This window comes from Micropterus dolomieu, linkage group LG15 (assembly GCF_021292245.1).
Source record: "Micropterus dolomieu isolate WLL.071019.BEF.003 ecotype Adirondacks linkage group LG15, ASM2129224v1, whole genome shotgun sequence".
Lineage (NCBI taxonomy): Eukaryota > Metazoa > Chordata > Actinopteri > Centrarchiformes > Centrarchidae > Micropterus > Micropterus dolomieu.
In genome coordinates, this window is record NC_060164.1 from 12,803,233 (window position 1) to 12,816,527 (window position 13,295).

General features: G+C 40.4%; 2 protein-coding genes across 2 annotated transcripts; one reads left to right on the plus strand and one right to left on the minus strand.

The window, feature by feature from the left end:
• Nucleotides 1–46: 46 nt before the first annotated feature.
• adam8a (ADAM metallopeptidase domain 8a) lies at nucleotides 47–9,307 on the minus strand. Its single transcript, XM_046070310.1, has 25 exons — nucleotides 9,205–9,307; nucleotides 9,014–9,123; nucleotides 8,812–8,885; nucleotides 8,603–8,681; nucleotides 7,617–7,693; nucleotides 6,982–7,213; nucleotides 6,156–6,233; nucleotides 5,941–6,009; nucleotides 5,165–5,334; nucleotides 4,975–5,056; nucleotides 4,741–4,883; nucleotides 4,449–4,626; nucleotides 4,251–4,340; nucleotides 3,887–4,082; nucleotides 3,706–3,787; nucleotides 3,435–3,615; nucleotides 3,245–3,331; nucleotides 3,075–3,159; nucleotides 2,584–2,695; nucleotides 2,288–2,486; nucleotides 1,802–1,849; nucleotides 1,637–1,693; nucleotides 1,472–1,522; nucleotides 1,281–1,361; nucleotides 47–978 (listed from the first exon to the last, which is right to left on the minus strand). The coding sequence occupies exons 1-25, from the start codon at nucleotides 9,248–9,250 to the stop codon at nucleotides 934–936; spliced, it is 2,652 nt and encodes an 883-aa protein (XP_045926266.1). The 5' UTR covers nucleotides 9,251–9,307; the 3' UTR covers nucleotides 47–933.
• A 1,043-nt stretch (nucleotides 9,308–10,350) lies between these two features.
• Nucleotides 10,351–13,095, plus strand: znf511 (zinc finger protein 511). Its single transcript, XM_046070350.1, has 6 exons — nucleotides 10,351–10,639; nucleotides 10,753–10,826; nucleotides 11,444–11,645; nucleotides 11,791–11,915; nucleotides 12,295–12,561; nucleotides 12,902–13,095. The coding sequence occupies exons 1-6, from the start codon at nucleotides 10,460–10,462 to the stop codon at nucleotides 12,972–12,974; spliced, it is 921 nt and encodes a 306-aa protein (XP_045926306.1). The 5' UTR covers nucleotides 10,351–10,459; the 3' UTR covers nucleotides 12,975–13,095.
• Nucleotides 13,096–13,295: the final 200 nt, after the last annotated feature.

Genomic DNA, 13,295 nt, shown 5'->3' on the forward strand with positions numbered 1-13,295 from the left:
GATGGCGTCTGGATAAAAAGACAGAGTAAAGGGCCCGAAACACTGATGTTGTTGATTCACCTTTATTGTAAGCTCCATGTCACAGACAAACATTAGATCTCAATAAATAGGAACGGTTCAAATATACATTTTGCAGGACAAATCAAGGCAGAATCCTCCTCACCCTAAGGAGAGACCACACTCATTGGCGTTAATAAGTGAAGGACTGTGTGTGTGATCATGTCTGCTGCATAGACTATATGCAATATAAAATCCCTTAAAGAATTACAATCAACATGGATCAAGTCAACGCACAAAACAAAACAGCTGCATGTAATGTTAATACTTCAGTCTCACAAAGTCAAGCATACCTAAGTTAGTACAAAAACAATTTCAAGAAATAGTCATAACTGGATAAAAAAAAAAAAAAAAGTAAAGTGCCCACAGTTGGTGCAACATTTTAAAATCCCTTAACAACGTTATTTCTTAGAAAAGCAGTACCAAAACCATGCCAGGGAACATGAACTGTTAGTAAAACAGTTACAGCATTGATAGTGCAATTGACTCATAAAAATTTTCACATATCCAAGGATCAAGGCAGAGACATTTCCCTTAAAAAAGCAACAACAACAAAAAAAACCATCATCATGGCGGCATAGCCATTTGTCATTTATAAAGCACAGACGTTGAGTCTGTCAATCACGGCTTCAGGTTTTCATTAACATACTGAAGGCTTACATAAGCACGACACAGACGGCGGTAATCCTCAGGGACACCATAATTGACAGAAAAGCTCTGTCATTTATTGTTGCTGATCCTTCAGTGGATCTTGTTTCGACTTTAAAACAGACGAGCGTCTCCTCCGAGGATTTCTAGGTCCTTCAAGGTGGGACAACAACAATGTCCTCTGTCAGAGGATATCAGTGTTTACACCAGGCTGAATTATTCCCTCTGTCATCTTGGCCTGCTGGGGGGCATCAGGGCAGATCTCCCTGCAAGCTAGAAAAGAAAGTACTGTTAACAAACATGCCGCTGATGTGCTTCTACCAGTAAAACCAGTAAAAAAATCACAAAACTCTTCTATTGTCTGTCTCTTAGTTATTCAGTGGTGCTTACTAACTCACTAACGCTGAGCCACTGCTTGGTCATTACACTGGTATGTTGGGACAATGTCCAAAACCACAGACGTTTTTATAAACGTGAATGCCTTGAATAACATTAGGAATGTTTGAATGCCCACTGCCAGGATTCAGAGGCTTTAGAAAAGTCCAGTTGACGGTGATTGTCGTCTGAATACATACCAGCTGAGTGTGTGGCAGTGGAGACTGGACTGCAGAGGGCTTCGGCTTCACTGGAGGCATCGGAGGCTTTGGCTTCATGATCTTAAGAGAGCAGATGTTCACATCTCAAACAAGTGGCAATGGCAAGAGGCGTTAAATGCGTGAATGCAAACATATGAAAATTGTAGTTAAAATGACGTAATGTCACTTACTGGCTTTGTTGCAAGTGGTGGCAGAGGTCTGGATGGAGGTCGTGGCTTATCCTGACAAAAATGTAATAATACAATTAAAAATGAATACATCTTTTAACAAAGCCAGCAAGTACTGTCCTTACAAATGAAATAAGAAATAATGCCAATTTCTATATGCAGTCTTACCTCAGTATAGATTGGCTTGCTTGAAACAGTTGGTGCCTGTGTGAACGTCCTTACAGCCTAAAGAAAAACATTTATTCACTGGTTTATTTACAGTTAACAATAAGGATTGCAATTCTACACATATATAATGCTACATTTAGATAAAGATAAAACAGATCAGATTACCTGTTGAATCCTCGATGGCTGAGGTACCGCAGGTAATTTCTTAGGTGGCTGTAAGTGACAGAAAGTATTTTTTTAACCATAATTATACAGTTTTTTGCAGTTTAATTACAATATTGGCAATATGTAGTAAAACACCAGTGTATGTAGAATAACAATAAAAGTAAGGCACATTTAGTAAAATAAAATAAATGATAATATTGATAATATTGGAAGTAATATTGCAAATTATATTGTAAGCTCATTGGTTGTCAGTGTGTGACTCAGGGACACTGCAGCAAGCACATTTTCTGTTTCTGTATCTTCAAATTTGGGCCAGTTACCCAAAACCACAAATCACCACAATGACATGGTTTCAGATGCAAACCGCAATTCCCACAGATGTAAAGGTCATGCCTAGTGAATTTAGATAAAAAGTTAAAACGCTAATACATGCAGTATTAGGGTCAGTGTCACTACACTCTGGTGGTGATTGAAATGGAAGCTCACCTCTGGAGCTGCTCTGCTGGGCTTCAGTCCTCCGGTGTGGGGTCTGGCAGTAGCAGAGGACAGAGGTTTACAGACTTGAGAGGCAGAAGACTCCATAAATATAGGCTGGCTGATGTGTGTGGACCCGAGACGAGGGCTGTCTCGTGCACCGCTGGAATGAAACAACGGGTTGGATTGTCCTGAGGTAGATTGGAGGCATCTATAAAGAAACACACACAGAAACTAAGATTAAAGAACAAGACAAGAATATGAAGTTTTGTCTGTATGGCTCAATGTACAATAACTTCTTTTTGTACCTTTTTGCAGGTCGTCTTCTTTTGATGCAGCACATCAAACTCCCGATAACCAGGACCAACAGCAGCAGTAAGCCAACCACCAATGACACAATAAACACCAACACACCTGCCTCTGCACACACACACACAAACCACACATTGATTTTTGGCCTTATTCTGTAATTGCTCAAGAGTGAGCACCTAACAACATGCCTCACCCACTCGGGAAGCAAAATGCATTGTAACATAATTACTGCATTTATACAGACTAACAGGGGTGAATTACATTAAATTAAAATTATAATTAAATGTCTGTCTGTGCTCATCAGAACATTTATTGTCCATGAGAAATCTATTTCAAGCATTAACTTGTGGTGAAAAAATGAGCACGAGAGGAGACACAGTCATGTGTTGTGGTCATTAAAAGGTCAAGCATATTAAAGAAGCAGACACACAGACTCTGGCTATCAGTGCTTACATATGTGGACAGACAAGCGTATCATGTACGATACCTTCAGGCAACTCTGACAGATGCTCATCACAGAACGGAGGGGCCCAGCCGGGGTCGCAGTGACACTTGTTCTCATGGTTACAAACCTGACGGAGATCACACCCACAGTCATTCATTGTTGTCATGGCTCTACAGCGCTCCAAAGTGTTGCGAGGTTAAAGCATTTCTTACCCCGTGGCTGTTGCATTTGGCAGTGCAGTCATTTGTCCCATACGCTTTTATGTTTTTCATGTCTTCACACCGTTGATTGTAGCATACCTGAAAGACAGGTAAAGCCATTGTTGGGACAATGAGACAGATTCACAGATTTGGATCTTTTGTTGATGCTAACTGCTAACAGCAACATGGCTAGTTTTCTTACCATATTGTTGGCACACTTGGTACCAGTAGGCACCATGCCCAGATCTGCAGGGTAGTTATCTTCGGGGATCATAGTTGCCTCATTGCATATGTCTCCACTTCTTACTTTGTAGAAGGACTTCCTGGATGTCACTGGAAACTCCCAGCCTCCAGAGCAGAAAAGTGTCCCGCAGGATTGATCTCTGTAGCCGAAGACCACAAAGCAATGACCCCACAAACTAATAATAACACACTCTTAGTATGTGCTAATAAAGTGCTGTTTTGGCACATACCGGCTGGAACATCTCTGGTTGAACGGTGTCTTTCTGCAGTTTCCATACTTGGAGAAACAAGCTTCTGCAGCTACTTCAGCATCTAAACAAGAATCAAAACACACACACGATGGCTGTAAGAGTTTTGATGAATCAGAATCGAAGCACATCTAAACCAAAATGTTATTCACTGGTGGTTTACCTGGCCCCCAAAGTCTCTTGCAGTGTTCCTGCCGTGAAGGACACTGTCCATTGTAGCAGTATCCTTTCCCGTGGTTGCAGGGCAGGCCGTTTTGGGTGTAGGCGTCAGTCGGACAGGAGGCGGAGAAACCAGTGCAGTACTCTGGGAGGTCACAGTCTCCTGTCTTTTGTCGGCAGGCGCTGCCCGTCGGTTTCAGCTGCAGAGCGGAGAGAACCACAGATGGTGATGTACCGACTGCTGAAATACGTACACTCACACATAACCAGCCAGACGGCACAGTCAGACTGTGTCTAGCTATATGGTAACACAATTAGCATTGGTGTGACTTCACTCATCTAGAGAGGACATAGTGAGTATTACTTACTTGGCAGTTATGGCAGCACTCTCCCTCTGCACACTGCGCTCCTGCAGCAAGTTTGCAGGTAGTTGCATTGCAGCATTGATTCTTGCATTCCTATGAGACAGACAGAGCGGTGCCGGATATTAAGACCCGATCTTCTTTGTATGCTTTGCTTATATTGTTAGATTGTGTGTGTGCACTCTGTGCGAGCTCAGCACAAACCTCTACGGTGCCACAATCACACTCCTCTCCAGGCTCCAAGAAGGCATTTCCACACACTGGCCCTCCGTAGACGCGATCAGCAGAGGGAGTATTCAGCAGACAGGCAGGGTTGACTTCCTCCAAGAACCGGCTGAGCTGCTGCTGACTGCAGCTGCTGAAAAGTGCTGGATACTCAAGTCTAGAAGAAGAGATAGCAAGAGAAAGAACAGAGAAGGTACACATTAACGTTGCTTTTGGGTTTAAGAACAGTAGATTTGGGGGTATTTATGTGCAGGTGAGAAACTGAGCTTACCCAACACTCTCTGCCATGATGCAGCCTCTTTTCGATGTAATGGAGCCGCAGACACAGGTTTCAGTGTCATGGGACAGTCCCAGGTTGTGACCCATCTCGTGTGCAATAGTAGAGGCCACTCCTATTGAGTTTTTGTTATGGTCCTGTATGTACAGTAGACGAAAAAAATGAAATTAACATCACACAGTTTTTACACAGAATGTTCACATACATTAAACAAAAAAGTACATTTACCTCATTGACAGCTCCAGAGTTTGAGGTGCACATTGCATTGGTATTGGCTAGGCCGACAGTAGAACCATCAAAATCCACACCTCTGAATGAAGAAGAGGGAAAATTTGATTTAGACGCCAGCTCTAATGGCTCAACACATCATCCTGGCAATGTTCTTTTTAGTGGGGAGTCAAAAACAGCTGTGTCTCACGTGATGAACTGTGCGTTGTCGTGTTTGGTCCTCGGCAGCAGGTTCCGCTGACGCCACTCGAGGAAGCGACCGAGGGTGACCTCAGCGTTAGTGCTGACCTCTATTTGATCTTTGTATGACCAGATATCCAGACCCACCAGCATCACACGAACACCCACGGGACGATACAGCTGAAAAAGAGCAGGGTGTTAGCACAAGCTGGAAAGTGGAAATTACCTTAAAGCTGAATGAATTGTCAGGTAAATAGTTCATATCAGTATTTATGAATGTAAGAAGCCAGACATATAATGCCACATTCATCATCTATCTAGAGTTGTCTAGAGTGGACTGATGATGCGTTCGTGTTGGCCGTACTCTTCAGAGTATGCAAAGAGGATTGTGTGATATGTGTGAAAATCTTCAGCTTAGGTGCGAAAATTCACAGTTAAAGTTAGATTTTCACAGTCAGGGAACTTTTCCTTCCTTTTATTGGTCATAATCCAGTCAGTAGAGAACAAATAGTATCAGTACAGATTTCATACACGTGGCTGTGCTGCACTGTGAGAAAAATGTCCTTATCTGCCGGCGATGAAAATACACTAAATTACACAATTACTGGTAAAAATAGATGGAATACTTTGTCCAGAAGGGAAAATGCATAAAATTACACAAAATTAAGCTTTTAAACTTTAGAATGCCCTTGTTTCATGGCCATGGCTCATTTTTTCATCAGTGGATTATTATTTTTAACAGGGTTGAATCATTTTAACTGAGAGACTACAGAGAAACAAACATACCTTGTCCACGTGGTTTGCTATTTCAAGCACCCTGGCCTCTATTGTCCTCTTACTGCCAAACTTCTTATACTAAAAAGAAATGATTATACAAATTAGTAATACAATCAAAAGCATCTCAGATAAGGGAAAACTCATGGGAAGCCCATAATATCATTATCAGTAATAGGCAACATGTGCAACAACTCAGCCAGAGAAAGGAAAATAGGGAATCAAACCTCCGCTTGGTCGACCACCACAACCAGCTCCACTGTCCTGGGTTTCCCTGTGTGGCTTTTGGTCTGGGCTCTGCTTTTCTGCAATACACATAAGGTGGAAGTTAACAATACTAAAAGTGTGTTTTAGCCTATATGATAATAAACTTTATTTATATAGCTGCTTTCAAAACGATCTCACATAGCGGTTTACATAGGCAAAACAAACATTTAAACAAATCCACACCACCATTAAATATAATCCAGAAACTAAAAAGTACAGTAAAATAACATAGAATAAAACACCCGACATACAATACAATTTGGTGTAAGGATAATTTACAGTAATTGACATTGTTTTAATGTCGAGTTTTAGTGTTTCATATGGTCCAGTTTCAGATTTCACGACTTTATCTATTATAATATGCAAAATGATGCACATTGAAGCTAACAGCCACGTCCACTAATCATTTCCAAATATATGAATTAATTATCTATTATGATTCTCTTCCTCCTTTTTGTGGTGTCTGTTTTTTTTTTTACCATGTTCTCCTCTTTACATTCCCTTTGTTTTATTGAATTGAATGCCAATGTAAAGTGCAAACAAAAACTTTTCAAAAGATTTTAACTAGATTTTATTAAGTATCACGGAGAAACAACTGTGAATGAACTGTGCATCGTGATACTTTACAGAGCTATTAGTTAATCGTAGTATTTTACTGGCATCATATTTATGTTTTTTTTTTAATAAAATCGTCAAATGTAAGAATGCAGCACAAAATACTGGATATCAACCGTGGGCTTCAAACCCTGGTGTATATCTGTATGTGTCCACGCTGTGCATCTTTACCAGACTGCCGAGCTGGAACAGTCCAGACGGACGAGCTCCGTGATCATAGAAAGTGGTCGTGTTTCCATGGGAACAGGAGCTCCTCTTCCTCCTCAGGTGTTTGTAGTTGTAAACAGCATGAAGACCCCCGTCACTGTGAGCTTCAGAGCTCTGTCTGTCATCCTGATGTACCGCCTCAGCGCCGGCCAGAGGTTCAATTAGGTAAATTTGGTCCTGGAGATGCAAAAACCCCCTGTTGTGCAAAAACAGGAACTTCAGAGTGGACAGAGGAAAACACATTTTCTTTTCTTCAGCTTATCTATTTCTCAAACAGATCTCATTTTAACTCATTCCAAGACTTTGTTTGTTATGCTTTAGCGTTTTCACAGCTACTGACACTAACAGAAATGTCTTTTATAGCTGTAATCAGAAACGTTTGCATGGCCTTTGTTGATTGGGTTACAGGTTTTCAGACACACAGCTACACACAATCTTAATAGTCTTCGTGATGGAGGAAATGGATGCTGAGGGACTGATCCTCTCTTTGGATTGGACACACAGAGTCAAATCATCATGGGTTTAATTAAATTTGGCACGCTCCTTAGGAAAACAATAATCTTCTTGGAATTAGAAAATGTACATCCAGCACTACTCACTTTATTCCTGAGCACAGTCCCACGCTGACAGAGGAGTCCTCCACTCCCACAATGTGCCCATGGTAGTAGCAGTGAACCTGAACAGACATCCATTATTTGTTACAGAATCACAAGAAAGATATCAACTCACTTTTTTTTTTCTTCTGAAGCACAGTGGGATACTATTTTCTAATTTGAAGAAGTTAAAATTGTACTGTATGCACTGTCTGTCATGGTCAGATGAATCTTAACCTTATATGTCAATTCCTATATATATATATATAGATACACACACAAGAATTACAGTGTGAGGTCACCTCTCATAATGAGGAACTTTGTAGTTGAGAAACTTTATGACATCTGATATTATGAAATAAGAAAAAAAATACTGCTGTAACAGGACTTGATGTACTGGGATCTGTAAATGAATGGCAAAATATGAATTGTGTTGTACAGCCTTCAAAAAACTCGGTAAGAATATAATACTTGGTAAATACTGTAACTATAAATAGAGGTCAAACTTCTCAGCAGAAGATATACATTTTACAACCCCAGTTGTGTCTTATATTTAACAGTTCAGAGCTGTGACTTGGATTTTAAACGACAAAATAATCACACCAAAACTACTAAAACTGCGACAAAACCACTGAAACTGGGTGTGCAGGTGACACAGGATATCCTCCTTAAGCCTGTACAGTTCAGATACATTTTTGGTAGTAATAGACTGTTTCCAGACGACTGAATCGCCCACATCTCCGTTTAATACAGCAGTTAGTATAATGAATGAAGTGAAACAAAATGGCAATTCAGTCTGATCATACACTCACAGAAGAAAATCACAGATAAGTTTGGATCTTACAATTGAGCATCCATTCAAATGATTAAATGGATCAAATTTCTGATGGACTCAGCAAACTTAAAGATATATGACAGTACAAGATGATCGTGGATGCAGGGATAATGTAAAGTGTTGGTAAATAGTAGTGAAGGAATGCAAAGCTACATACCCTAAGATCAGGAGTAGTTGTGACCTGGGTGCCCTGATCAGAGTAGTGTGTCACAGAAAAGTTTTTCCCGACCAGATCTCTGAAAACAAGAGTTGTTTTTTTATGTCAATAATATTGACAGATCAAGAAACAAAGAACAGTCTGTGTAAAATATGGCATACACTAAAACACTGTTCAAAATCTACAAAGGACTTTTCAGGTTCTCTCACTTGTTCTTTTCCAGGTGCAGCGTGTAGTTTTGTCCTGCAATTGTCAAAGAGTACTTGACTATATCAGGGTATGTCTACACACACGCACGCGCGCGCGCGCACACACACACAGAAAGAGAGAAAGAGAGGAGACTTTAGCTCATTCTTCAAAAGGTTAAAAAGAAACTGATAAAATAGTAACTTAAGGTAGAGTGTGTGTTACCTGATGTGTACCAACATCATTAATGAGAGATGAATCCTTCAGCTTTTGAGGTATCACTGTTTGGTACTTCATCACATGAGGTAGAGTCCTCACACTGCCGGCGATTATTCCTGCAAGTATCAGTGATATCTTATGAGACAAAAAGAAAGAAGGAAAAAAGACAGACAGTCAGACAGACAGAAAAGTCGTACCCCACGAGGAGAAGAAAATCCATATAAAATATCCAGAATATGTCATGTTGCTCTACCGGACGGTCTCTGTCATTGTGTGCTTTGCAGTCTGAGTGAAATACCAAGGATCTCCAGCTCTCCGCCCCTCTCTGCTGTGTAATATCCTGAAAATTACCATTTGAGGCTGAGAAACCACGAGTCACACCCCGAACCGGTAAAAAGTTAAACGTTGCTCTTCGCACAGTGGATGTGAATCTCGTGAGGTGCTGTGTCAGACACAATTAAGTTACAGGCGTGATTTTACGGAGATTAACGCTGTAATAAACCTCGCTTCGTTTAAATGTGTAAAAATAAATTTAGCAGTTAATTGAAATAAGAAAGTCGTCTCTGCCCTGATTTTCCTCCTTCCATTGTTAAAAAGTTATTATGAGGCTATAGGCCTATTTGAAACGTTTATTTTGTTTTCTTTTAGACATTGTTTTCCCTGATTAACAATGGGCTCTGGTCTAATATTTTTTCCCATTTAGCCCACCGACGTTTCTTTAACAAATGTGAGCTAGCCTATAGCTATTAAGTACAGTTGCATGTAGAGATATTATACTCGGCAGATGAATTACAACATAGGCTGTTAAATTATGGGGAACTTATTAGGCCATTAAAAATGTCCAGCACCCAACATCAAACATCCACTTTAGCTGACAGCAGACCCAGCAAAGCCCTTAAGTGGCCTTTGTCTCCATCTATTGGTAACATTTCTCAAAGACTGGTGTTCCTGATATTTTCATATTACATAGGACTTTTTGCCTTTTACTATAATGTAGCACCGTAAACAGGAAATGTAGGTTGAGTTGTTAATGTAGCGTCAATGTGTCGGCTACCATGTGTTTGATGTAGCCTAGGCTACTCCTTGTGAGAGGAAAAATAACGTTAGACTAATATTAAAAACCCTTTAACCCTAGTAAACCCTTTAAAAGGTCAGGGGAACAGAAAAGTTTACATGTTGTTTTACATTTTATGTTTACATTACACAAAAAATAAATGCACTAACGTGGGGCCCGGGGGAAAAATGAGCTTTAGTGCACATTCACATTCCACAACTTTTTTAATGTTGAGTCTGGCCAGTTGGTGGCGCCAACGCACTACTTTGTTTTTCACAACCCGCAAAAATGACGTCGTCATTCCGCGACTGTGTATACCCAAAACAGAAGACTCCTCTTGGAAGGTGGACCTCTTGACTTTGATAACGGTACAGTCATTGTGAAAACGTCTGGATGCTATGCTGCAGCCAGATTTGGTACGACTCCTTACAGAGGGACAGGTGTTAGTAAAGAGCTGCGATGAAGACTGTGCGACGAGAAACACACAGGAGCTGAGGCAGGGTGAGGAGGAGGAGGGACACCCGTTCATCTTCACCCCGCAGCTAATCCACCTGCACAGGGACCACGAGCTGTTCGAGGTAATATAGCAACAACAAACGGAACCATTAACGTTACTCATTCTGCCGACGCACTTGGATAACGGCAGAGACGTTTTAACCCAGCCACGTTAACATACAACAACTGTTTACAGGATGGGGACATTCACAGACACATGTATCTACAAGACCTCTACATCTCAGAGGCCCACGACAAGCCAACAGCCAGGTATGAAAGCCAAGGTTTGTCCGTGCTTCATCGAAGTTTTAGCTGTTGCAGTGGCTTGTGTCTCTGTGGGCTGCATTCAAGCAACAAAGAAACCTTTATCTCTGTAAACAACTTATTCCAGGAGAATATGTCATTCACAGAAAAGGAAATAACATTAGTTGAAAGAATATATACATATGCATACATGGTTTACTGACTAACAACCTAAAACACGAATACAACAAAACAACAGTTAAGTGAAATACATTTCTGAAGCATTTAAGATGCTTTAACGCTAACTTAACTAACAATTTCAGAAAAGAAATACCACCAGCGTTTAGTTAATTTGGATTATACGTTGAACTTACCCAAGTTACCATGTTGCTGTGGAGGTAGCGAGTTAACAAAATATTGTTGTATTTGACCAGTATATCACACCTGAAGCATTTAGGCTTTTCTAGAATTGAAAATATGAGAACCACACCCCTTAAAATACATTGCTTTTGGCTGAATTTATACTTAGGTTTACTGGGGCTAGTGTTTGTAGACATTGATATCTCTGTGTTTTTCTACTTTAAACTCTTCCATGAATATGATTTTGATAATCGTAACTTTCCTCCTACTCCTGTCTTTCTCAGTGTCTCAGAGTTTGCCTGTCACATTGCTGGCTGCAGGACAGTCTTCAGCACTTTGGAGGAGTATGAGCACCACTACAACTCCCTGCACAGACACGTGTGCTGCTCCTGCCGTCGCTCCCTGCCAAGTGCCCGGCTCCTAGACATTCACATTCAGGAGTGGCACGACTCTCTCTTTACTATTCTTGCCCAGAAGCAAGATATGGTAAGTCAAAGGAAAAAGGCTCTGTTCTTTCCCATGACCTCTTTATTGTTTGATACTCGCCCTAAGCTGTACCTAAGGTGAAATATTTTGAACACTCTTTGAGGATGAATGGCAAGGCTCTAAAGATAATTTTCCCATTTTTTAGTACCAGTGTTTGGTGGAGGGCTGTGGACAGAAGTTCAGGACTAGTAAACACAGAAAGGACCATCTAATACGAATTCACAAGTATCCTCCAGACTTCAGATTTGACAAACCCAAGAAGGACAAAGGGTAAGGCTGCACTTACCGCATATTTTCCACCAGATGGCAGCAAATATATATTTCTATATGCAGGTGTGCAGTCCAGTAGAGCTCATGATGGTTATATAAACAGAATTTTGACAAATTCTTTCAGCCATGAAGCTATCTTTCTATTCACACTCGAACTATTTCATATTTGTATGTTCACATAATTTGATAAGGCAACTTATAGAGTGAGAGACTCTGCTGCTTTATTGAAACTTGTGTTTTGGTGAACTTTCATATAAAAACTCAGCTACAGTTTAAATGCATATTTTTGTAATACATTTTTCAGACCCAAAAAACTGTAAAATTGCTTAAATCATTATATTAATATGTGTTTTTCTAATATCATATATTTTGTTATCAGAACTAGAGAGACAAAGAGACCGCAGCAGAAAGACACAGCCATGGAGGTAGTGGACGATGTGTGTGAGTCCGAGGGTGTGTGTGAGGTTATGTGTGATTTGCTCTCCGACCAACCCGAGCACAGGGAATCCATGGAGACGCATGTGTTTGAGGAAGAAGCTACTCACACGGCAGAGTCTACCTCTACTGAGGGGTACGCAGATCTTTCTGCTGCAGCTGGCACTGGAAATACAAGCACCGTGCAACTGCAACCACGATATTCCTACAGGTTAGTCTCTAAACTAGTCTGCAGGAAAGCACTGGATATTCTCAGGCTGTCTCAGAGAGACTAAGTGAGCCAATTTTATTTTGATGTTTTAAGGTTTTTGCTGGGAATTTATAGTTTGTAGCCATAAGATTCTTGTCTTCTTAAGGTAAAACTTGTTCAATTATGTCATTTAATCTAGTTTAAGCAAATTTCAGGAAGGATTCTTTCTATCATTTATGCACAATGTTATATAATTAATATGTTTATGGGTTGACATCTTCATAAAGTTTACTACAGTTTTTCTTATTTAAGCTATGAACAATCTGAGGTACAAAACAACAGCCATGTTCTTGTCTCTCAGGGTCCCTGCAACTGTGTGCTTCGGTCACGGCTCCATCCGAGGCTTCAGAGGGCGGCGGGGAAGGAGGAAGTGAAACACCAGAATTTAGCCTCATGTCATTTTAAGATGTATAACTGTATACCCTTGTCTTGTAACATAATATATTTACTGTCATGTGTCCTTAACTTGAAATAAAATGTTTTTATTGACATTCAGGACGGCAGTTGATGCATCAATGTTGTGTGTCTATCAGTCTCCAAAATACGCTGTGTGGGCTGCTGTTGACCAATTTTAATGGTGGAAAAAAAACAAAATGCAAGTGTTTGTATTAAAATAATGATGCAGTGCAGCTGTTTAAATCACAATGGATGTGGATGTTTTTGGAGTCCACTGGTAGATTTTTGTGAAGAGAAAA